At 46.3% G+C, this 25,093-nt stretch overlaps 1 protein-coding gene across 1 annotated transcript in view; it reads right to left on the bottom strand.

The window, feature by feature from the left end:
• Window positions 1–2,376: 2,376 nt before the first annotated feature.
• Window positions 2,377–25,093, bottom strand: part of LOC146009720 (uncharacterized) — a 47,432-nt gene continuing 24,715 nt past the window's right edge. The window contains exons 2-6 of the mRNA XM_083150180.1: window positions 5,439–5,623; window positions 4,430–4,549; window positions 3,599–3,745; window positions 3,045–3,182; window positions 2,377–2,885 (exon numbers count right to left, since the gene is read on the bottom strand). Coding sequence (XP_083006306.1) covers window positions 2,803–2,885; window positions 3,045–3,182; window positions 3,599–3,745; window positions 4,430–4,549; window positions 5,439–5,623 — 673 coding nt within the window. The 3' untranslated portion in view covers window positions 2,377–2,802. The remainder of the gene's footprint in view (window positions 2,886–3,044; window positions 3,183–3,598; window positions 3,746–4,429; window positions 4,550–5,438; window positions 5,624–25,093) is intronic.

The following is a 25,093-nucleotide window of genomic DNA, read 5'->3' as shown; positions in this document are numbered from 1 at the left end:
GATGGAAGGGTGTGTGTGTGGTTGTGAGTATTTGAGGGATGGATGTGTGTGTGTACGGTTGTGAGTATTGTAGGCATGGATGGGTGTGTGTGGTTGTTAGTATTGGAGGGATGGAAGTGTTTGTGGGTGGGTGTAGATGTGAGTATTTGAAGCATGGATGTGTGTGTGTGTGTGTGTGTGTAGTTGTGACTATTGGAGGCATGGATGTGTGTGTGTGTTGTTGTGAGTATAGGAGGCATAGATGGGTGTGTGTAGTTGTGAATATTGGAGGGATGTATGGATGTGTGTGTGTGTTAGTATTAGTTAGTATTGTAGGCATGGATGTGTGTGTGAGTGTGTGTAGATGTGAGTATTGTAGGCATGGATGTGTGTGTGTGTGTGTGTGTAGTTGTGAGTATTGGAGGGATGTGTGTGTGTTTGTTTGTAGTTGTGATTATTGTAGGGATGTGTGTGTGTGAAGTAGAGAGTATTGTAGGGATGGATATGTGTGTGTGTGTGTGTGTGTGTGTGTGTAGTAGAGAGTATTGTAGGTATGGATGGATGTGTGAGTGTGTGTAGTTGTGAGTATTGGATGTATGTGTGTGTAGTATTTTTGAGTATTGGAGGCACGGATGTGTGAGTGTGTGTAGTTGTGAGTATTGGATGGATGTGTGTGTAGTATTTTTGAGTATAGGAGGCATGGATGGGTGTGTGTGTGTGGTTGTGAGTATTTGAGTGATGGATGTGTGTGTGTGTGTGTGTGAGTGTAGTATTGAGTATTGTAGGCATGGATGTGTGTGAGTGTGTGTAGATGTGAGTATTGTAGGCATGGAAGTGTGTGTGTAGTTGTGAGTATTGTAGTCATGGATGGGTGTGTGTGTAGTTGTGAGTATTGGAGGGATGTGTTTGTGTGTAGTTGTGATGATTGGATGGATGTGTGTGTAGTAGAGAGTATTGTAGGCATGGATGTGTGTGTGTGAGTGTGTAGTAGAGAGTATTGTAGGCATGGATGGATGTGTAAGTGTGTGTAGTTGTGAGTATTGGATGGGTGTTTGTGTGTGTGTGTATTATTTTTGAGTATTTGCGGCAGGTATGGGTGAGTGTGTAGTTGTGAGTATAGGAGGCATGGATGGGTGTGTGTGGTTGTGAGTATTAGAGGGATGGATGGATGTGTGTGTGTGTGTGTGAGTGTAGTTGTGAGTATTGTAGGCATGGTTGTTTGTGTGTGGTTGGTAGTATTGGAGGAACGGATGGGTTTGTGTGTGTGTGTAGTTGTGAGTATTGGAAGCATAGATGTGTGTGTGTGTATTTGTTAGTTTTGTAGGCATGGATGGGTGTGTGTCATTGTGAGTAATGTAGGGATGGATGTGTGTGTGTGTGTGTGTGTGTAAAAAGCATGTTGTTGTGTTAGTGTTTAAAGTAACTAAAGATTACTGTGTAATTATGTTTTTTGAAGGCACCTTGAAGCAAATGTCAAATGGTAAGACATACTGTATATAGAAGTGTTTAAATTGATTAGTGAGTATTGGAGGTATGGATGGGTGTGTTTGTGTGTGTGTGAGTGTGTATTTTGTAATTGTTGAGGCATGTCTGGATGGGTGTGTGTGTGTGTAGTATTTGTATTAGGATGCATGGAAGGGGGTGTGTATGTGTATGATCAAGTGTTGTAGACATGCAGGGGTGTGTGTAGTTGTGAGTGTGTTCGGCCTGGCTGGGTGTGTGTGTGGTGTTTGCATGTTGTGTGTGTGTGTTTGTTGTTGAGAGTATTGTTGGCATAGATGTGTGTGTGTGGTTTTAAATCGTGTTGGTGCGTTAGTGGTGTTGAAAGAGGTGTGAAAATATAGTGTGATCTGCAATGTGTAAGGGAGGAATGTTGTATAAGAAGATCCGTTTGTAGTCTAGTGGTATGGGGTAGTTTAGAAAATTAGAGTCATGGATGGGTGTGTAGGTGTGAGTATTGGAGTCATGGATGGTTGTGTATTTGTGTGTGTATACGTGTGTATAGTTGAGTATTGTAGTTATGGATGGGTGTGTTTGTACTTGTTAGTATTGCAGGCACAGATGTGAGTGTGTGGTTGATGATGTAGGTGGTGTGTCAGTGGGCAGACCTTGGAAAGTGTGAGTTTGTAAGGGTTATGTAAGCAAATGTTAATATTGAAACTCATAACTGGAAGTGTGTTAAAGTATAGGAGTTGTGAAATGTTAATGTGAGTATAGTTTGGTTAGAAGAGATGTTGTTAGTGCAGTTGTAAGGGGTGGTTGTGATTATGGTAGGCATGGATGGGTGTATGTGTGTGGACTTGAGAGTATTGTAGGCATTGATGTGTGTGTGTGAAGGCATAGATGTGAGTGTGTATTTCACAATGACGTTGGTGTATTAGTGGGTAAATGTAGTAAAGTGTGCTGTGTTACACTGTGTGATTTGACGGGACCTTGAATGGGAAAGTAGTTGTGAGTATTGGCGGCATGGCTGGGTGGGTGTGTGTGTGTGTACTTGGTAGTATTGTAGGCATGGATGGGTATATGTGTGTGTGTAGTTGTGAGTATTGGATGCGGGGATGGGTGTGTGGTTGTGTGTACTTGGATGTTTGTGTGTGTGTATTTGTGAGTATTAGAGGCATGGAGGTGTGTGTGTGTGTTTTGGTTTGAGTATTGGAGGTATGGATGGGTGTGTTGTGAGTATGGTGTGTTGTGTGCCAGGAAGCAACTCGTGCCATGAAATGGAAGTTAGTTGTGTTAGTAGATTAGTTGTTCGTGTAGTGGTATGGGTTGTTAGTTAGTACTTACAGATGGTTGCGGTACAGTTGTGTATTACGGTAGGCGTCAGGTGAATTTGGCAGGAGGCGGCAGCAGGTCGTACAGGGTTTGTTTTCTTTGCAGCAGGTTGGTGACGTAGTTGAAGAAACCTAAAATGAAAAATAATTATTAGAATATACAAATGGATGAGTGTGTTGTGAGTATGGTTTGCTGGTTGGCACGCAGCAGGAACTGTGCTAAAATGAAAGGTAGGTGTGTTTGTAGATGATGTAGTGGTGTAGTGGTATGTGGTGTTAGGTAGTACTTACAGATGGGTGTGGTAGAGTTGTGTTCTGTGGGCGGCGTCAGGTGAAATGTGCAGTAGGCGGCAGGAGGTCGGATAGGGTGGCGTAGGTGGTAGAGGGTGGTGGTTTTAGGCAGCAGGTTGTTGATTTTGTGGAGGGGACCTTAAAGCAAAATCAAATATTAGAAGACACGAATCGAAGTGTTCGAAAGTAGTAAATGCTGCAGCTACTGGCGTGAGATTCATTAATGTGTGTGTGTGTGTGTGTAGGCGTGAGTTTTGGAGGCATGGAGTGGTGTATGTAAGTGTAAGTCTAGCAAGCATATGTGTGTGTGTAGGTGTGATTATTGGAGGCATACATTGGTGCATGAGTGTCCAGATATCGGTTAGTGTACTGTGGTAGACCGTGATGTTTGTAAGTGGCTGATGTGTGGTACACTTGTAAACCCTGCATGGCCGTACCAAATATGGGAGGTGTGTGATGATTGGTGTGTTGGAAGTGGTGTACTGGGGTGCTGGTTGGCTGGGGTGAGCTGGGTTTTGATTGTGTATTAGTATCGGGTGTTGGCTAGTACTTACAGATGGGTGAAGAAAAGATGTTGTGTGTCACTGGGAGTCTGGGAAAGTTGAGTTGTACGGCATCAGGGCCCGGCGAGTGTTGCTTTTTGGAATCAGATTCTGGTGGGTGTTGTTTAACATCAGATGGTGGTGGTTGTTGTTTGGCTGCTGCAGGTTTGAGAGAATGGAAATAAACGTGGGAAGGGGGTTGTGGGGGTGGGGGGTGTGGATGGGGTTATTTGGCAGAGGTGTACAGTGGGCTTCCAGATGGGTGTGTTTGAGATGTGGTGTGGCAATGTTGGGCTGGTAAAGTTGAGTTGTGTGGCATTAGGTCCTGGAGGGTGTTGCTTGTTGGCATCATATCTTGGTGTGTGTTGTTTGGCTGCTGCAGGTTTGAGCGAATGTCCAGAAAAGTGTAAAGGTGGTTGGTGGGGGGAGGGGTGTGGTGTAATTGAGGTGAAGTGGACATTGGACTTCCCTGCCCTTGTGCCCATGCCCCGCGCTGCCACTGTCAGCCTTTATGATGGTGTTAGAAGACCTGAATTGAAGTGTTCAAAGGGTATAAAGGCTGCAGCTACTGCCGTGAGATGCATTGATGGGTGTGTGTGAGTAGGTGTGATTTTTTGAGGCATGGATGTGTGTGTGTGTAGGTGTGTTTATTGGAGTCATATGTTGGTGCATGAGTGTGCAGACATAGGTGAGTGTAGTGTGTTAGATTGTGATGTGTGAAAGGGCATGAAGTGTGGTAAAGTAGTAAAAGTGGTGTACTGTGGTGCTGGGTGCCTGGGCTGAACTGGAACGGAGCTGTGTTTGGAGTTGGTGTATTGGTATGTTGTGGTGGGTAGTACTTACAGATGGGTGTGGTCGAGATGTGTTGTGGCACAGGTTGTCCTGGAACTTGGAGTTGTGTGGGCTCTGGTCCTGTAGGGTGTTGTTTGTTGGCATAAGATGCAGGTGGGTCTTGTTCGTTTGCTGTAGGTTTGAGAGAAAGAAAATATTAAAATTGTGAAAGGGGTTGTGGGTGTTGGTGGTTTTGGGGGGGGGGGGGTTGTGTTGTGGTTATTTTGTCGAGGTGCACAGTGGACTTGTAGATGGGTTTGGTAGCGATGTGGTGTGGTCCAGGTGGTATTTGAAAGTCGAGTTGTGTGGCATCAGTTCCAGGAGGGTGTTGGTTGTTGGCATCAGATCTTGGTGGGTGTTGTTTTGCGGCTGGAGGTTAGAAAAAAAAACATTAAAGGTGGTTGTGGGGGTGTGTAGGTAAATCTGTGTTAGGTGTGAGCGTGTGCCCCGGGATACCTTGCTGTAATGGGAATTTTTGTTGTGTGTGTGTGTGTGTGTCTCAGCTAAGATTGGACTGCTTTAGCTGGGAGTGTGAGGCAGCGGGGACCTTGGAAAGGTTTGCTAAGAGTGGCAGGCAGCGTTGTGTGGCTGGGAGGTGGCGTGTATGTCTCAGCTAGGAGCGGACAGCTTTTGCTGGGAGGGTGAGGTAGCGTGTTCCCTGGGAGGGCTTGCTGAGAGTGTCAGGCAGCGGTGGGTGTCTGTGGGGGGGTTGTGCTTGCGTTGTGTAGACGGGGGGCTGGCTGTGTGTGGCAGGTGTTGGTGAGGGGGTTTGTGTGGTGTGTTGAGGCAGGGGGTTCCCTGGGAGGCCTAGCTGAGAGCGTTAGTCACCGTCTGTGAGCCAGCGATTGAGTGTGACCTGGGAGTGTACAACGTTAGTTTGGAGCATGAGTCAGTGGGTCTTCTGGGCGGCAGGTAGCGTTGGGGGGGTTGTGTGTGGTGTGTGTGCGTTGTGTAGACATGTGGCTGGCTAGGTTGGGCGGCTAGTGGGGAGGGGGGTTGGGAGTCAGCGTTTGGGTCTTACCTGGTAGCGGACAGAGTTCGGTGTGAGCGTCAGGCAGCGTGTCCCCTGGGCGGCAGGTAGCGTTGTTTGGCTGGGAGTTAGCTGGGAGTGTCAGGCAGTGGGTCCCCTGTGAGGCAGGTAGCGGTGTCCGGGTGGGATCCTTCTGGGCGCGTTCGGCAGCGGGTCTGGTGGGTGGTGTTTGGCGGCTGCAAGTTAGAAAAAAAAATATTAAAGGTGGTTGTGGGGGGGTGTAGGTAAATGTGTGTTAGGTGTGAGCGTGTGCCCCGGGATCCCTTGCTGTAATGTGAATTTTTGGTGTGTGTGTGTTTCTCAGCTAGGAGCGGACCGCTTGAGCTGGGAGTGTGAGGCAGCGGGTACCCTTGAAAGGTTTGCTGAGAGTGGCAGGCAGCGGTGGGTGGCTGGGAGGCAGCGTGTGTGTCTGAGCTAGGAGCGTACAGCTTTTGGTGGGAGGGTGAGGCAGCGTGTCCTCTAGGAGGGCTTGCTGAGAGTGGCAGGCAGCGGTGTGTGTCTGGGAGGCAGGGTGTGTGTTGAGGGGGTGGGGGTGGGGGGGTTGTGCTTGCGTTGTGTAGACGTGGGGCTGGCTGTGTGTGGCAGGTGGTGGGGAGGGGGGTTGCGCGGTGTGTTGAGGCAGCGGGTTCCCTGGGAGGCCTAGCTGAGAGCGTTAGTCAGCGTCTGGGAGCCAGCGTTTGAGTCTGACCTGGGAGTGGACAACGTTAGTTTGGAGCGTGAGTCAGTGGGTCTTCTGGGCGGCAGGTAGCGTTGGGGGGGTTGTGTGGGGTGTGTGTGCGTTGTGTAGACATGTGGCTGGCTAGGTTGGGCGGCTAGTGGGGAGGGGGGTTGGGAGTCAGCGTTTGGGTCTTACCTGGTAGCGGACAGAGTTCGGTGTGAGCGTCAGGCAGCGTGTCCCCTGGGCGGCAGGTAGCGTTGTTTGGCTGGGAGTTAGCTGGGAGTGTCAGGCAGTGGGTCCCCTGTGAGGCAGGTAGCGGTGTCCGGGTGGGATCCTTCTGGGCGCGTTCGGCAGCGGGTCTGGTGGGTGGTGTTTGGCGGCTGCAAGTTAGAAAAAAAAAATATTAAAGGTGGTTGTGGGGGGGTGTAGGTAAATGTGTGTTAGGTGTGAGCGTGTGCCCCGGGATCCCTTGCTGTAATGTGAATTTTTGGTGTGTGTGTGTTTCTCAGCTAGGAGCGGACCGCTTGAGCTGGGAGTGTGAGGCAGCGGGTACCCTTGAAAGGTTTGCTGAGAGTGGCAGGCAGCGGTGGGTGGCTGGGAGGCAGCGTGTGTGTCTGAGCTAGGAGCGTACAGCTTTTGGTGGGAGGGTGAGGCAGCGTGTCCTCTAGGAGGGCTTGCTGAGAGTGGCAGGCAGCGGTGTGTGTCTGGGAGGCAGGGTGTGTGTTGAGGGGGTGGGGGTGGGGGGGTTGTGCTTGCGTTGTGTAGACGTGGGGCTGGCTGTGTGTGGCAGGTGGTGGGGAGGGGGGTTGCGCGGTGTGTTGAGGCAGCGGGTTCCCTGGGAGGCCTAGCTGAGAGCGTTAGTCAGCGTCTGGGAGCCAGCGTTTGAGTCTGACCTGGGAGTGGACAACGTTAGTTTGGAGCGTGAGTCAGTGGGTACCCTGGGCGGCAGGTAGCGTTTGGGGGGTTGGTTGGGGTGTGTGTGCGTTGTGTACCCATGGGGCTGGCTAGGTTGGGCGGCTAGTGGGGAGGGGGGTTGGGAGGCAGCGTTTGTGTCTTACCTGGGAGCGGACAGAGTTTGTTGTGAGCGTCAGGCCGCGTGTCCCCTGGGAGGCAGGTAGCGGTGTCCGGGTGGGATCCTTCTGGGAGCGTTAGGCAGCAGGTCCCTTGTGCGGCAGGTAGCGGTGTCTGGGTGGTAGGCAGGTGGGAGAGTTAGGCAGCGGGTCCCATGGAGCGTCAGGTAGTGAAGTCTGGCTGGGAGACAACTCTCATCATTAGGCAGTGGGTCCCTTGGGTGGCAGATAGGGGTTTCTGGCTAGAATGCAGAGTGTGCTTCTCAGGTGGGCGACAGGCAGCTTCTGTTAGGCAGGCAGCGTGGCTGTAGATCCGTGCAGGTGTGTGACCTGAGTGGGATAATGGTGGGAAGGGGAGGTGACGTTGGGGGATGCGTGTGGGGCACTGGGCGCATCCCCATTGGTGGGGGGGAGGCGTTAGGCTGTTGTGTTTGCCTAGGGGGGTGGCTGCCGGACTATCTTCCTGTCCTCCCCCTGGCCAACACAGATCTGCGTGTCGTGGGGGCGTGGTTATTTGAGCTGCCGTAGGCAGTGGCAGAAGGGGGCCTAATGCTGGAGTGCCGCAGCCGGTGTCCGGCCGTCGCCCGACACAGGTCTGCGTGTCGTGGGGCGGGCTAGCCGGTGAGCGCTGCGGCAGAAGGGGGGGGCGTGCAGGCGTTGTGTGTCCGGCCGCCGCTGAGGGTTGGTGATGCCTCAGCGCTGCGTGTCGGGGGGCGGGGTTAGTGTAGCCTGGGGCTAGCCGGTGAGCGCGGCGTCAGAAGGGGGTGCGTCCGTCTGCCGCTGAGGGTTGGCGATGGCACAGAGGGGGGCGGGGTTAGCGTCGCCTGGGTCTATGCGGTGTGGGCGGCGGCAGAAGGGGGGGCGTGCAGGTGTTGTCCGTCCGTCCGCCGCTGTGTCAGAAGGGTTTGTGGTGCCACAGTGCTGCGTGTGGGGGTGCGGGGTTAGCGTAGCCTGGGACCGCTGTGGGTGAAGTGGGGGGTGTTGTGGTGAATGGGTTAGCTGCAGAAGGTGGCTGTGCGTTGTGGTATTATTGGTGGGTTGTCAGGTGTGAGTCAGAAGGGGGTGTGGGCTAAATGTCCGGTGGGGGGGTCTATGAGGGGGAGGCTGTGTGCGCAAGGTGTGTAGATGCCCTATGGGCGGTCCGGGGATAATTGTGTTGGGGGAGGGGTTGTGGGTGGTGAGCAGGCGTGGATGGTGTTAGTGGGCAGGCATAGGGAGTGTTGGCCGAGGAGGGGTGTGTGCTTGTGGAGAGCATGTACGACGGATGCCTTGTTTCTGCAGTGTGGCTGACGGTGGATGGGCCTGTCAATCACCCCTGAAACCCCGCCCACCGTTTGCCACACTGCGTTGACTGACAGATCTGGCCAAATATATATATTTGAACATATCATATCAGTCCCTGTCCCAGTGGAGCTTAGAATCTATATTGCATACCACATGTACACACACACACACACATTCACTCTTCGGTAATTTTAGTTGGAAACCAATTAGCCTACCAGTATATTTTTGAATTGTGGGATGAAACTAGAGTTCCCAGAGGCAACTCACGCAAGTGTGGGGAGAAAATACAAACTCCGCACAGTTAGCGCCATGATGAGAGTCGAACCCATGACCTCAGCACACAATTTCACAAATTTTTCCTGGCAGATTGCAAAGATCTTAGTAGTTATATGATCCAAACACATTGTAAGGATCCAGCCATGCTGTAATTTTTATCTAGGGTCACTAGTTTGAGAGTGTAGACACAGGACATATTGGGGGGGAATTCAATTAGAGGCAAATGGGGCAAATTAGCTGTTGCCACAACATTTTAATGTAGGCAACTGCAACCGAATTTGCTCCTTTTGCCCGCCTGATCGTATTCACATAAAAGTGCTCACTGCATACAGAGCATCAAGCACTTTTTAGAGAAATCCCCGCCACCAAAGTTTGGCAGTGTTGGTGAATCCTCCTGGCTCCTACTGTAATTGAATTCCCTCCAGTGTGTTTAAAAGGGAGGTAATTGTATAGATTATTTTATGGAATTTGAGTCCTATTAGGAGAAACGTGCTATATAAATAACTATTGTTATTATTATTTATTATTATTTATGTGGGTAATTCAGGATTTTAATAAGATTGCAGAATTAAGGAAAGTGTTCAAGGGACACTTGAATGACTTTTCATGTGCAAACAGTTCAGGTGCAGCTCCAAATGTCCTCTAACCATGAAAGAGAGTACTTTCCGTAGTTTGTCAAAGATAAGAAACAACTTGCAGCTGCATTTGTCTAGACAGTCTATAATTGACTTCATTAATAAATAATAAACACTAATTACTTGGTTGCTACTCATTTAGATTTGAATATTGAACTACAGTAGATTGAGGATTTACTTAAGTACAAGACACAGAAGAAACACAGGAATTGATAATATTGTGGAATTTTATATTGCAATGTCCAGTACATTATAATTTTTACACCGCACACAATGGGCAGTATTCAATGACATGTGCAGCGAATCCTTTTTAGGTTTCGCTGCTCAGTCGCCGTGTTCCGGAGGGCTGGAGTCTTTTCTGCCAGCCCTCGCTGACAAAGGGGCTCGCTGCCCCTGACGGCGAATCTTAACCCCTGCGGCGGAGGCCGGCAGACAGGGAGATGGAAGTCTCCCAGCCTGCCCCAGAATGTATGTGGGGGGTAGGAGGGCACCCCGGGACCCAGGCAGCACAAGCTGCCCCCCCGGGAGAGCTAGCAGGGGACCGGGTAGGAGCCGTTAGCACTGCTCCCAATCGTGCATATGTAATGATCATAGGCGTGCGCAGCCCGTTTTATTAGGGGGTGCACCATTGGAGGGGGCGTGTCCATCACTATCTACTGGGCGTGTTCATCATCTCCTATTATTACACATAATGAAACACACTAGACATAATGTCATGCACAATAATGCCCATCACACATGCCACACACCGTAATGCCCATTACAAATTATGTTAGGGCTTAAAAAAAATATTATTAAAACAGGGACAATAGGGACTGTGCACGTCGAAGGCGCGCGCCAAAAATTAACACATACTTACATGCATATTACACATCACACAGCCATTACATAGTATACCACATTCCATAATGCCCATTACACGTTGTACGTGTAATTCCCATTACATGTTACGCCTCACACCATGATGCCCATTACACGTTACGCCTCAGACTGTGATGGCCATTACAGATTATGCCATGGGGGGGGGGATGTGAAATGTTCTTTGCCAGGAGTCACATGCTCCCTGGGAAGGGGGTGGTTAAATGCTCGTTGACAAGGGGAGTTTCATGCTCATTGCTGGGGGTGCGCATTGCACACCAGCGCTCCCGTGAATCCGCACTTCCGGGTAGCGCTGTGCACTCTTCTTATAAGATGTCCACCGGAGCCGCAGCCTCCTTCCCTTTTGAGCCGCTGGCCGGATGCTGCACGCCGCACACTGAAGCTACTTTACCTGTCAGCGGCAGGCAGCATCTGGTCAGCCGCTCAAAAGGGAAGGAGGCTGTGGCGGGCACGGGACACTTGTACCCCAAGTGCCCAGGGGCAAATGCCCACCCGCACACATAGTATACACACACACACACATACAAAAAAAAAAAAAAACGGTTTAACCTCAATATCCCTGGAATCAAATAATCCATATGGATCCGCCTGGTATCAGATTGAAGGCCCAGCGATTTGGGTTCGACTGAAATCAACCTCGAGCTTCAGTGATGCCGAAGGGGGAACTGGCAGCCATTGAACTGGGTGGGGGTCGGAATTAGCGGGTCCCATGTTATTCTATAGGGAAAACGTTCCAGCTTTGCCTGGCAGTATCTCCGGTTCCCAGGGGGCTAGAGACACGGGGCTGGGCTCATTGGAAAGCCCCATCCCTCAGCTATGATTAGGAGGTGCCTGTGCACCCCTGGCACCCCCCTTGCGCACGCCTATGGTAATGATCCGGAGCAGTGAATATATGAATTTGTAATGAGCAGCTCTCAGCTCCCGGCCACCTGCTGGCTGTTATGTGTAAAAATAAATATTTTTTTTAATTAAATATATATTCATGTGCTGTAAGTACATGAATAAAACTAGCATGCCCCTTCACATAATAAAATTCCTGATTTTTATACACCAATATTTTTTTTTTTAAACTTTCTTTTAAAAGTTCACATTCCACCATGAAAAGATGGCGATTGCTACACGGTGACACACGGCGAAAATCACTTAGAAAGTAATTTGCCATCTCATTGAATACACTCACGGCGAATGAATATATGAATAAAAAGTACATGAATAAAATACAAAGTACATGAATAAAAATAGCACACCCCTTCACATAATAAAATTCCTGATTTTTATACACCAATATTTTTTTTTCTTTAAACTTTATTTTAAAAGTTCACATTCCACCATGAAAAGATGGCGATTGCTGCTCGGTGACACACGGCCAAAATCACTTAGAAAGTAATTCGCCATCTCATTGAATACACCCACGGCGAATCACATTGAAAAACCCATTGAAAAACCACAGCGAATTATGGAGACTATCAGACAGCGAATTGTCCATCATTCACTGTTCGCAGACGGCGAAAAGTGCACGTTGAATAGGGTGATTCACTTTCTGACACAAAAAATCACCTTCCAACGTGAAAATAGCACAAATTCGCCGTGAAACATGGCGAATTGGCCTCATTGAATACTGCCCAATGAATGATGATGCAGGTGGGAAACAAACTCCTTAAAGCAGCATGTGTGTGTGCGTGTATATATATATATATATATATATATATAGCTGTGCGGCCCGGCACTCGCTCTGATTGGTTAACCGCCCCGGTGCCCGTCTTTGTATGGATGTAGGTAGAAGAAAAGAGACTGGCACTCCTGGGTCTTGAAAAAATGCTTGTATTCAAACAGTGGATAAAACCAACCAACTTTTCGGGGCTGCGCCCCTTTGTCAAGGTGTAGGCGAAAACCTACAGTTAGTGAATAGGCTCTCCTCTGGTCTAAGGGAGAGATATAAAGCACGACTCCGGGGCTAATTTACCCAAACCAAAAGAAGGTATATGCACAAGAGTCCTTTTGTTTAAATGTATTAAAAAATTCCTTGGTGCACACATGGCTGCCATTAGGGGAGTGCTATGGGGACAACTGTCCCAGGCCCGGCTGCTCTGACAGAGGGGTAGGGCCCCGCCCGGTCTGCTGCATCCCCGCAGAACCCCCCTGCCTCTTCACTACAAAACTGCTGGCTGCCCCCGGGCCCTAACCTCCGGTCGGTAGCCGCCATTCCCCCTCATATTGATGGGCCGGGGTTCGTTTGCAGCCACCGCACAGCAGCCCCCTGGTGAGTGGCCAGAGCCCAACTCCAAGTCCTAGCAGCGCCTGCTGCCCACTACCTGCCTGGGATGCTGAAGCAGGCAGTGAAGTAGGCAGCAGGACAGCCAGTAGTCTCCACAGGAAGCCCCCACAACAATTGTGACATGACCTGATGACGTCACACCACGCATCAGCCGGAGGACACCTGCCTCCATATCAGAGACCCAGGACACTGGGCAACGCCGATCAGGACATCCCAGCAGTTCCCCACCAGCATCTCCTACCAGCAGTTCCCCACCAGCATCTCCTCCCAGCAGTTCCACACCCGCATCTCCTCCCAGCAGTTCCCCACCATGTTTTTTTGATAAAAAACACATTGTTTTAATGCGCATGGACAGAGCAATTCAGGTCCCTGACTACATATCAAATTGTGGCATCGAGCACCCAGAATCAGGGAGAAAAAAGAAACTGAGAAAGCGCACTGTGTTGATCACAGAATTTTAATAAAAAATAATTTAATGATCCATTTACTTAAATTAATAACTTTGGTATTAAAAAATTACAATTTACATACAATACATTTACATTTAAAACCAATTAAGTATGTCCTGCAATTAACTCATAAATGTATGTTGTGTCCTTGGGTATCTAATGCACATAGTCCATAATTATGCCATAATTATGCTATATTGAGGCTGTAGCTGATGTCACACACACTCTCCTAACAGGCTCTAAGGGGTAGATTTATTAAGCTCGGTGAAGTGATAAAGTGTCTGTTTTTTATCACCGGCCAATCATCTCCTACCTGTCATTTTTCAAACCAAGCCTGTAACATCAGAGTTATGAGTTGATTGACCGGTGATAAAAAACAGACACTTTATCACTTCACAGAGTGTGATGTCAGCTACAGCTTCAATCAGGCTGATTTTATCACAACCACCAATGACACGCTGGATGAAGTGATTGACAGCTGCCACCTTGGCTGCGCCGCCTCCTCCTTTCCCTTTTGCTGAGGTCAATATCCATTGCAATCTGCCAGCCCTTGTTATCATCAGATGGAGCCACAGGAGTTAATTCTCCAGCAGCAATATCATCTTGGCGAGGAAATTACAGCCAACCACCTCGTCTAATCCATCATTTATCAAACACCAACAATATATCTTAAATTTCACTCTGTCCGCCTCCATTTATCAGCAGCTCTCCACAACCACACTGGACTTACCATCTACCAGACAAGTGGGTAAGAACAATAAGGTAAATAAAGTAAATGAATCATTAATTTTTATTAAAATTTTGTGATCAACACAGTGCACTCTCTCAATTATTTTTGTTCCTTTTTTCCACAAGAATTCCAGTTATTCTTTTTGGGAGCAGCACAATTAACCGCAGCTGTGGTTATCATTTATTCTAAAATTGTTGCGCATGATATTTTTATCGTTTTTTTTTTTTTTTTTACTTTACTGTCAGAATCAGGGAGGCTGGTCTAGTAAGAACAAACAAAATAACAAATATTATAGAGAGAGCATATAACACATTTCTTAAATAGAATATACAGTACCAATTTTTTTGTGTGTGTGCATCAGTGGGGCATGTGTCTAAATATATCACTCGCACCCAGTGATACATGCAAATTTTCTTATTTTTCCCTGAACCAGGTCTGGTGTCTAAGGAGCTTGACAGGGCTCCTTAGACACTCCAACAGAGTAGAATTTAATGTTTGTAACCAGGGCCATTTAGAAATTAATGGGGCCCGGGAACATGGGGGCGTGGCAAAATTGGCCAAGGCTTGGTCACACCCCCTCACAATACTATGTGCTGTACCCCACAGCAGTTGGCCCAGGTCCTCACTCGGCTCTTTCAACAGTAATTAGGGGGGAAATTTACTAAAAGAAATTTGTAAAAAATAGGTGTATTTGTATCCAGAAATACACCTATTTTTGACATTTACTATCCCGAAAATACGGCAATTCGTATTCGTATTGATAGCACATCAATACGAATACGAATTGCCATATTTTCGGGATAGTAAATGTCAAAAATAAGTGTATTTCTGGATACAAATACACCTATTTTTTTACAAATTTCCTTTAGTAAATTTCCCCCAATATCCCCACCACCACCACCCCCAACACTTCTCTGCTTCCCTGTTTATTACTGATGTTCTCCTTAAACTTTGTCATGTAGAAATATTCAAGTTAAAAATTGAAAAAAAAATGGGGATATACAGTATTCAGGTTAGGCTTTCAGCTCTACCACTCCATTTTAGAAGTGTACACAGGGCTATTTTTGTGCAGGCTCCAGCAGGAACTGAGGCCCTTATTCTAGTTCACTCTTTCAGACAAAATATTTCTTAGATGGACAAAACCATGTGCACTGCAGGTGAGGCAGGTGTAAAACCCCACCCAAATCTAATTATCTCTGCACAAGTAACACCTGCCTCACCTGCAGTGCACATGGTTTTGTCCATCTAAGAAATATTTTGTCTGAAAGAGTGAACTAGAATAAGGGCCTCAGTTCCTGCTGGAGCCTGCACAAAAATAGCCCTGAGTGTACAGTATGTCCGGGCTTAAAAAAAAGGATATATGGAAATTGTTCTGAAATCCTCTAGTATAAATTATATGTTATGTAATAAAAAAAAAAAAGAATTTTAGCTAAAAATGCTGCAGCTTTCAAATAGAATAGAACATATAATAACTATCATCTGAATGCTCAACTTTTGCTACATTTTATTAATAAGGAGCAATTAACAGACTTTAAAGAAATACCTATTTGGTGAGAAGATCTTTGGAAATTTTCTTTATATACAGTATGCATTTTCAGACGATTCTACAGGTATAAGTGGAATTTGTGGACTGCCTCTTCAACCTATTTGAAGATATAATTTGTTCACAGAGTCTATTCAACGTTAAAATGGCAGCTATTAATGTTCTTTCTCACTTGATAATAGCTAGCAAGTATACTATTGTGTTTTATAATCCTCTTGTCTTATTTCACAATGCAGAACAGTTTTAAGTCAAAAGATGATGGTAAAATGGAAAAAAAGGCTATCACACTCGACAATCCTATTTTTTATTTCTCTGCAGGAGAGCAAATTACAGGGATTATGGGAGAAAACGATCTCATAAACACATATTTATCGCTGGGAAGTCATCTACAAATAAAATCGGAAATCTAAAAGAGTATGCTAACTCTAGTGTAAACTCTGAGTCTAGCAATAATGCATTTTGTAGTCTTAACGAGTACAAGGAAATGGGCATATTTTTATTTGACTTCTACCAAGGCAATTACTTTGTTTTATTATACTCCATCTGTGCAATAACTACGTGCAATGCAATTAAGTGGTGTATTTATACTTCCCTGCTTATTTGGTAGTTTCTTTCAAGTATACATTGATATAAATATAAAATAATAATTATTAAAAAATATGTATGCTTTTTAGAACATGTTTTTTTTTTTGCATTGATGTTTTCCACACACTTTGACTGTTCATATTTGTGTGTGTGTGTGTGTTTTTACACATCTTTATTGGCAATCAGAGGAAACAAACAAAAACATGGGAAAACATGTATATTCCAGCCCCGTTCTAATCGCTGGTCGCAGGAACTTGCTCCTGCGACCAGCTGATTACCTCTGCGGCACCGCCAGCAGAGGTTCCCTTTCATCAGTGACCATCTCTGGTCACTCAAGACCAGGGAAAGGGACAGGGAGCAGTCAATCGCACAGGAAAATGTAGTATTTATGTTAATATTACCCTCAATATGGTAAGGTGGATATTTGCAATAATAATTTCAAGAGGGTGTGCTACCACTGGACATGGCGGAGAATTCAAACAGGAAAAAGAGAAGAATGTCTTCTATGTGGTGCACCTCAAAAGTACAATTGTAAACATAAAATGTAACCTTTAATGGATTTTATTAAAAGACAAAGAGGCGAAATATTGACAAACAGTGAAACATATAACACAGACAGTGTTTTAAAAGAGGATAAGGAATTTATACTCATTCAGTGTGGCCAAATTCCCTTGGAATCCCCTCTCGCGGTTATGTGTGATTCCTTGAAAAGGTAATGTAGACAGGCAGTCGACAATGCAACGTATATAATGCTAATGCTTCACTTTAATGCCTGTTAGTAAGTTGATGTGTGTACATATGGCTAGTATAGCCTGCTGCCTGAGGCTCTAGAAGGAGCTGAATAGCTATATAGTGCCCTTATTACAGTATGGTGTATTCCCCACAGGGTAAGCGACTGTGCAGATCTGCCACTATCTGCGTCGCTGCCTCTGCCTGAGGAAGGGATGGCTGGAATGACGTGGCTGATAACTAATAGGTTACTCAAGGGTTAAATAAACCCGTAGTGTGGTGGAATGTATAGTTTTACCAGCGCATCCCCAGTCAATTTAACTGAGAGCTTGATGCCTGTACAGTAGGTGGCAACTAGTGAGAACTGCCACTTCTCCTCTAGTGCCACACTGCTGTTACAAGGCAAGATTAATCAGTAGTGGCTTAGTTGTATAGGGCTAGGCGGGCTGCGGCATGTAAAATTCAGTGCCGTCTATCCCCCGTCTGCCTTAGAGTATCACACGCTATTTGAACTTGCGGTTTAGGCTAAACAGAGTCAGTCGGGCGGCGGCGAGTCTCATACAACGCCGTCCGTCTTACCGTCTGCTCTGCATGTGCACACGCTGTCAGTGACAGCCAAGTCGGGCAGAGTTAGGCAGGCGTGTCTGATACAGCGCCGTCCCCCGTCTGCTAAGGAGTATTATCCGCTACAGTGTAGACTTCACACACCGTGCGGCTTTGGAGCGTGAGAGCGAGCCCAGTGGAGACTGGCGTTCGCTCAGTTCAACTTCAGCACTAGTACACAATCAAAATACAATAATCATTGGGGAAGGGAAGAGGGAGGCACACACTGACATTCGGTCAGTGTACACTTCGCAAACAGAGCTTCATCAGTACCAACCTGGTAAGCCTCCGGAAGCTATTATATACCTGCTATCTGATTGTTTATTCAGACAAGGTGTTGCAGGTGGGTGTGTTCACATGTCCATTCATAGATCACTCACCCTGAAGGTGTGGGTGTGGTGACTCACACTCTATACTGGTTGGATTTATTTCCCAGGTAGCATACACACTATGATTTGGCAAGAGATTGGGCAAACATGGAATTCAAGCATGGGTCTATTGCCACAAATTTATTGCTCAAGAAGAGAAAATGTACATCAAAACAAGAATCTATGCCTTGCTGAGCTGATGTTTGTGTCCTGCAACTGTGTTGAGAATGATCAGTTTCAATAATAAAGACATTTTCATTATCGGTGAAGTATCCCTAACTATATGGGTATTTGATACCATCATACTCGCATTATCTCACTTCTATACTCCGCTGAGTGGGACCTTATATATTCATCCCCTGACAGGGGTGTTTTTTTCACACCATATTTTTCTATCTACTCAGCAGCCGATTAAGTGTGCGATTATTAAATTCTTACATGGATTAGTTGTCACACAGAAAATAAATAAATAAATTAACGGAGGAAAATAAGTTGTATACACCAAGATAGTAAGACGTGTGCTATACATCCGATATTTATTTCAGGAAGCTGCGCTAAATGGATACAAAAATGACAGAAGAGTAATGTAATAAAAGGTATATAGTAAACAATGGAGTTTTCATAATAAGAGACATGCTTGATGTTTGTACATTATCTTCAGATATATAGGTATCTGATAATGGCATCATTTTGAATTGATGTCATTCACAGGCTCTTTTGTGGGAGATCTCTTCAGATGTCTTCCGATATATGTGTATCTGATAATGGCATCATTTTGAATTGATGTCATCCACAGGCTCTATTGTGGGAGATCTCATATAAGTTTGTACTGTGTGTGATCATACCATTATTCATCCCATCCTGGGTACCAGGTAGATCAATTGGGGTGTCCTTATAATAAAGAAAGAGGTGAGAGTAGTTGTTCTTTAGAAAGCCTCCGTTGGGGTATATGCATCTGGGTATGTGTGTGTGTACCACTGGGTTATTAGGAAGTGATTGGTCATAGTGATAGGATACTGTAGAATCAGTGTGTGACTCCCTCTTCCCTTCCCCAATGATTATTGTATTTTGATTGTGTACTAGTGCTGAAGTTGAACTGAGCGAACGCTAGTCTCCACTGGGCTCGCTCTCACGCTCCAAAGCCGCACGGTGTGTGACATCTACACTGTAGCGGAAAATACTCCTTAGCAGACGGGGGACGGACGGCGCTGTATCAGACACGCCGCCGCCCGCCTAACTCTGCCCGACTTGGCTGTCACTGACAGCGCGGGCACTTGCAGAGCAGACGGTAAGACGGACGACGTTGTATGAGACTCGCCGCCGCCCGACTGACTCTGTTTAGCCTAAACCGCAAGTTCAAATAGCGTGTGATACTCTAAGGCAGACGGGGGATAGACGGCACTGAATTTTACATGCCGCAGCCCACCTAGCCCTATACAACTAAGCCGCTACTGATTAATCTTGCCTTGTAACAGCAGTTCTCACTAGTTACCACCTACTGTACAGGCATCAAGCCCTCAGTTAAATTGAATGGGGATGCGCTGGTAAAAATATACATTCCACCACACTACGGGTTTATTTAACCCTTGAGTAACCTATTAGTTATCAGCCACGCCATTCCAGCCATCCCTTCCTCAGGCAGAGGCAGCGACGCAGATAGTGGCAGATCTGCACAGTCGCTTACCCTGTGGTGAATACACCATACTGTAATAAGGGCACTATATAGCTATTCAGCTCCTTCTAGAGCCTCAGGCAGCAGGCTATACTAGCCATATGTACACACATCAACTTACTAACAGGCATTAAAGTGAAGCATTAGCATTATATACGTCGCATTGTCGACTGCCTGTCTACATTACCTTTTCAATGAATCACACATAACCGCGAGAGGGGATTCCAAGGGAATTGGGCCACACTGAATGAGTATAAATTCCTTATCCTCTTTTAAAACACTGTCTGTGTTATATGTTTCACTGTTTGTCAATATTTTGCCTCTTTGTCTTTTAATAAAATCCAATAAAGGTTACATTTTATGTACAATTGTACTTTTGAGGTGCACCACATAGAAGACATTCTTCTCTGTTTCCTGTTTGACATCTCTGGTCACTGCTGAAAAGGAGAAACTGAGCAATATATCTCCCCCGTGTGTACTGGGCTTTAGATTGTTTTGGCCTTTATTCAGATCTGATCGCAGTACAAATTTGTTTGGAAAATGGGCAAAACCATGTGCACTGCAAGTGGGGCAAAGGTAACGTGCAGAGAGTTAGATTTGTGTGAGTTATTTTGTTTCTGTGCAGGGTAAATACTGGATCCATTATTAGATTTCTCAATCACTGCAATTTAGATTTCAGTTTCAACACACCCCACCCAAATTTAACTCTCTCTGTGGATGTTACATCTGCCCAACCCGCAGTGTGCATGGTTTTGCCCATTTTTCAACAAATATGTACTGCAATCAGATCTGAATAAGGGCCTGTATCTGTTGCTTTTAAACTTGCATCAGTGTCCGCTGCTGCAACTGTCTTTTATTTACCATGTGCTCGTCCTAATTTGCATTTGTACTGTAAATCGCTATATTCATTTTTCTTTTGATCATCTATGCATTTTCAGGTGCTGCAGAACCCTTGTGGCATCATATAAATAAACAATAATAGTAATAATAATAATAATAATAAAAAAATACAACGTGAAACACATTTTTAATCGGGGATGTACCTTCTCCCATGCTATGTATCTTTTTAATTACTATTGCTTAATGGCATTTAGCCATGTGAAATGTAGCTAGCAATGGCCCCTGCAGGAAGATTGTCACCAGAGTCCTTAACGTTATTCTTGGTCCCAGCAGCCCCAGGAGATTAGGGGGCAAGTGTGTACAGGACTAAATGATTTTCTGCATCAGGGAAATAATGAGGCCGATTCAGAGCTGCATGCCCGGGCTGCGAATTTGCAGTCTGAGAGATAATCAAAATACCACACATGCGCGCGGCACGTAATTTGCATGTGCAGCGGCATCTACAGTTACACCCTAGTGGGTACCCTCAGAAGTGCGAGGTGCGAGAAAAATGTTTGAAAAGACTGTAGATAAGTGCCCAGGGCTGCCACTAGGAGTCTTGGGGCTCGGGATTGATTTCCAGTCTGGGCCCCATGCCCCCCCCCCCCCCCCACACACACACACACACCCTATTCCTACTCTAACATCAGAACTGGACATTCTACCAATGTAAAGTTACCCCAGTATACCAATGTATATTCAATGAAGCTAACCCCCTAAGTGCACCTTGTGCTAATATTGTGAAATGTGTTATAGTAAAGAGAACTACTCAGCATAGAGGACCACACAACCGGGAGCTCTCCAGCTATAGTGCACTATAAGTCCGAAAATGCACAGCCATGCTGTGACTTGTAGTTCTGCAAGACATAACAACTAGCGCCACAGGTGGCCTATCTGTGCAAACAGACCCTCTTCCCCACACACACACTGCCCCGGGGGCACCGCTCACCTATGGAGTATAGTTACTTTGTGAACTGCTCATGGTTAAGGTCGGCGCTGAGCAGGGAGAAGAAGTCGGAGAACATGGCTGCTCCGGCCAGAGGGAGATTTCGGGCGGGGAGGGGGTCCGCGGTTTGGTAAGTCCCGGTCATTGCTTCTTTCTGATTGCACTGACCGGAATTGACACCCCCTCAACTTGTAGCTTACCGCAGGCGTGGGTAGGAGCCTCTTGTTATCTGCACAGTGTGCTCCGAGGAGGGGAGTGGGGCTGGGAAGGATGATTGGCAGGTGGCATTTACCATGGCACTGAGTGGTGGTGACGGTAACCAAGGGAGGAGCTAGTCCTTTGACAGACACTGATGCAGAGTTGTCAGATGTGGGCGGGCAGGGGGAGTGTTGCGGTGGGTAAAATAAGCTGCCCAGGCCCTTCCAGAGGCTGGGGCCCAGGACAGCTGTACCCCCAGCACCCCCTTGTCGGCGGCCCTGTAAGTGCCCAGAGGCACAAATGAGGATTTTAGACACCCAAAGAAGAACTTTGGATGGATTTAACTGCTTTACATGACATAGGAGGATATTCAAAGCATAGCAGTAGACACTGATTGGTTGCTATGGGCAACATCTTCAATAGAACTCCCATCTAAGTAAATAAATGTGTGTGTGTATCTGTGTGTGTGAGGGGTGGGGGTAAGAAAAAGGTTGTCCCTGATGTCAGTGGCCCTCCCTCCCACCCACCATCCAGGGAATGCCTGCATTTCTAGGGCACTCGCAGAAAATGCTGGGATACCACCCCCAAACACTTGTAGGGGGTCAATCAGCCTGCAAACAGCCATTGCATGCGCGGTCATCCGATAATCTGCAGGACTGCAAATTTCCAGCCCTTCATGCAGGTCTGAATTGAGCCAAAATGCGAGACTGCATGTTTACCAGTTTGTAAATCCCATCATTATGTAGAGACTAAAAAAAAGCCTTGAAAAATACTTGAAATCAAAACGCGTTGGTGCTATCTGGACCTGCACTTTCTGGACCACTTCTTTTCTCACTGTTGGACATTGAATTAAGGTACTTTGTGATTTACTCACCAACATCTTGGACTTATCCAGAAGGTCTTCTATGTTGTATAGAGAGTTATATGACATCATCCATCTACCTTTGATCTGTCACTCCAGTGCATTTGAAGTTTGATCCATTTTAGAAAATATAAAAAAAGAAAATTTGGCAATAAAAAGTTTTCTTAAGTAAACTCCTGATCAGTGGTTGTCAAAAACAAGTAAAAGAAACCCAGATGTGTTTGAAAATTTCCCTGTGAATTGTGAGTTATTGGTACGCTTACTCAAAAGAAACCGCTATTTATGTTCATCTTCTGTTTTGAGTGAGTGAAAATGTACGTTTAAAAAAACTCCTCGAACACGTGGTGTATTCTGGTGAAGGCTACCAACACTGTTATAAAGATACCATTACGAGATTTTAACGCACACACTTTTTGTGAATGTGGTTGCTACATTTGGAAAAACAGCTAAGCCGTGTTTTACATGTTGTGACAAATTGAGAAAAAAAGCCAAGATGTATGTGGACACATCTGTATGTCCTATTTAGTTTTTACCCTATCCTTTTTTAAGGAAAATTAACAATCATACACATTTATTATTTTCTTCTTGTTTCATATAAACACCATCTGCGAGACCGGAAGAAGGAGAATCACATACAGATAGCGCTCTGGATATATAATAAAAAAAACTTTTTGTATATTATTATATAGAGCCTATTTTTGACGGACTATATAATGTGATATGTTCAAGTTGTTTTCAGTGATGATGATGATACTGCAATTTTGCAGTTTACATCTAGGATTTGGATGGTGTGTCTCAGTGCACAAACTTGGGGCCTTATTCTGGTTTGCGAGTCATTGAAATGCCACCCGCATGGCCGCCCGTCCCCCTCACATGTCGAGTTCCCCCGCACGCATGCGAATGGATGTTTTGCATATACATCAATTTGCAGCCTTGCGTGCAGTGACAACAGCGTTCCATGGTCACCGACCATTGAATGATTTTGCAAGTGTTCACTGACCTAAGACACCTCTGTGGTGTCTTAGATCTGCGGGCGCCCTGTAGGGAAGCGGATGGGCAGCTGACATCCGCTGACGTCAGCTGCCCGCCCCCCACATGTAGCATGGAAACACCCATGAAACGCTGGGCATTGCCATGGGCGCAGCCCGTCGACACCACCCCATGCGCATAAATGCATATGTGCATGTGCAGTTGCTCACCACTGTTCCCCTCCACGAACGCGCAGGGGAGCGAAAGGACCTGAAGAAGGTCCTTGGTGCACGTCTTGCATACAATCCCATATTTTACAGTATTTTTGGCTTACAGAAAATGCACATAATTATTGTTATTATAGACTGAGGACAAGTTGGGTGCAGAAGTCTTTTAAACAATAATATACAACTAATAAAAGTAAGCTAATGTGCGCTTGGAATGTTTTGATAGATTTAATTGTATTAAATTGATGCCAATGGGGCATGATTTTCCAAATAAGTGCAATAACCCACAACAACTAACCAGTCATTAGCTTTGTTTCTGGCGACTGTAGTCTAAATTAATGAAGACAAATGTTTGGTTGATTTCGGTGGATTACTGAACATTTGCACTTGGACAGTAAATCACCCCAACCACATCTACAGCAGTAATAATTATTCTCTTTGTAACAGATTATATTCTGGTTTAGTAAAAACTAAACTGATTGATATGCTGATCTGTATGCCAGCATTTTTTACAAAACAGCCTCAAAAAGACAAAGGATATTTTTTGCTTAAATTAACAATATTCATTGTTTCGGCTGGAATATACATTTATTGAGATGGAAATAAAAGCATGGCTGTGTGTTGCTAGAATACAGTGTGTTTGTTACCAGTTTAGAATATTCTGAGTCATATTAACAATTGTTATCGGAGGGCATACTGCTGCTTAAAGTGTGCATTGTGTGCTGTTTTGAAGTGAATTGTAAGTGACACTCTCTCTTAGCTTCAAACATGTTTACTGTAGTCAGGTTCAGTAAGTGGGTCAAAGTTATCAACCATTTCAATAATAGAACAAACATGATTTAGATTTATGTCTATATATATGGAAGCTATTGACATTTGGGCTAAATCAGATTGGATTGCATAAGTGATCCAATCCGCAGTTTCCTGATACCCAAGAAACAAAGTTACAGGACTCATTCTGTGCATGTGAGGATAGTTGCGTAGCTAGGGCTCTGCAGCCCTAGTGGTGGCGGGGGGGGGGGAGGTACTGGTGCATTGACCTGTGGGAGGCAGGGGGGCTGTGACTGCTCTCCGGCCGCTGCTGCACTTGCTGTCAGTGTGGATCAGCGAGGCAGGCAGCAGAGGAGAGAGAGCTTCTGTCGGTACTACTGAGAGGCAACAGCAGCAGGGGAAGTCCCCTTCCTCTCGCTTTGTGGTGCCAAGCGCCTCCCCCTCATCTTCTCAGCACAGGGCCAGGAGGATAGCATGAGCAAGTGCCTAGCTGTGATTGGAGGTGGTAGGCAGGCACATGCTGAATAGAAGTGATTGATGAAGCTTATCTGATCCCTGTAACATGGAGGATCTCACAGCATGGACCTGCCTGAGAGTATGCCTCCTGCCTCCACTGTAGCTATTGACTCTCCCTGAAGCTTCTCTCTCTCTTTGTACCAAACCCTCCCTGCCCAGCATCTGCCTCCCCTCTCCCTGCACAGCATCTGCCCCCCCCCCCCTCTACCTGCAAAGCATCTGCCCCCCCCCCCTTGACCTGCCCCCATGACCTGCCTGGTATCTGCCCCTCACCAAGTATTTGTCCCCCTCTCCATGCCCAACATCTGTCCCACACTACCTGCCAAGTATCTGACCGCCCTCTCTGCCCAGTATCTGTCCCTCCTCTCCATGCCCACCATCTGTCCCCACACTCCCTGCCCACCATCTGCCCCCCCTTTCTCTGCCCAGCATTTCTCTCCTTTCCTTGCCCAGCATCTGTCTCCCTTTCTCTGCCCATTATTTCTCTTCCCTTTCTTTGCCCATCATCTTTCTCCCCTTTCT

The sequence above is a fragment of the Crinia signifera genome, chromosome 6 (genome assembly GCF_055691185.1).
Source record: "Crinia signifera chromosome 6, ASM5569118v1, whole genome shotgun sequence".
NCBI classification, from domain to species: domain Eukaryota; kingdom Metazoa; phylum Chordata; class Amphibia; order Anura; family Myobatrachidae; genus Crinia; species Crinia signifera.
The sequence above is the reverse complement of the archived record's forward strand: the minus strand, read 5'-3'. Positions and strand labels throughout refer to the sequence as shown.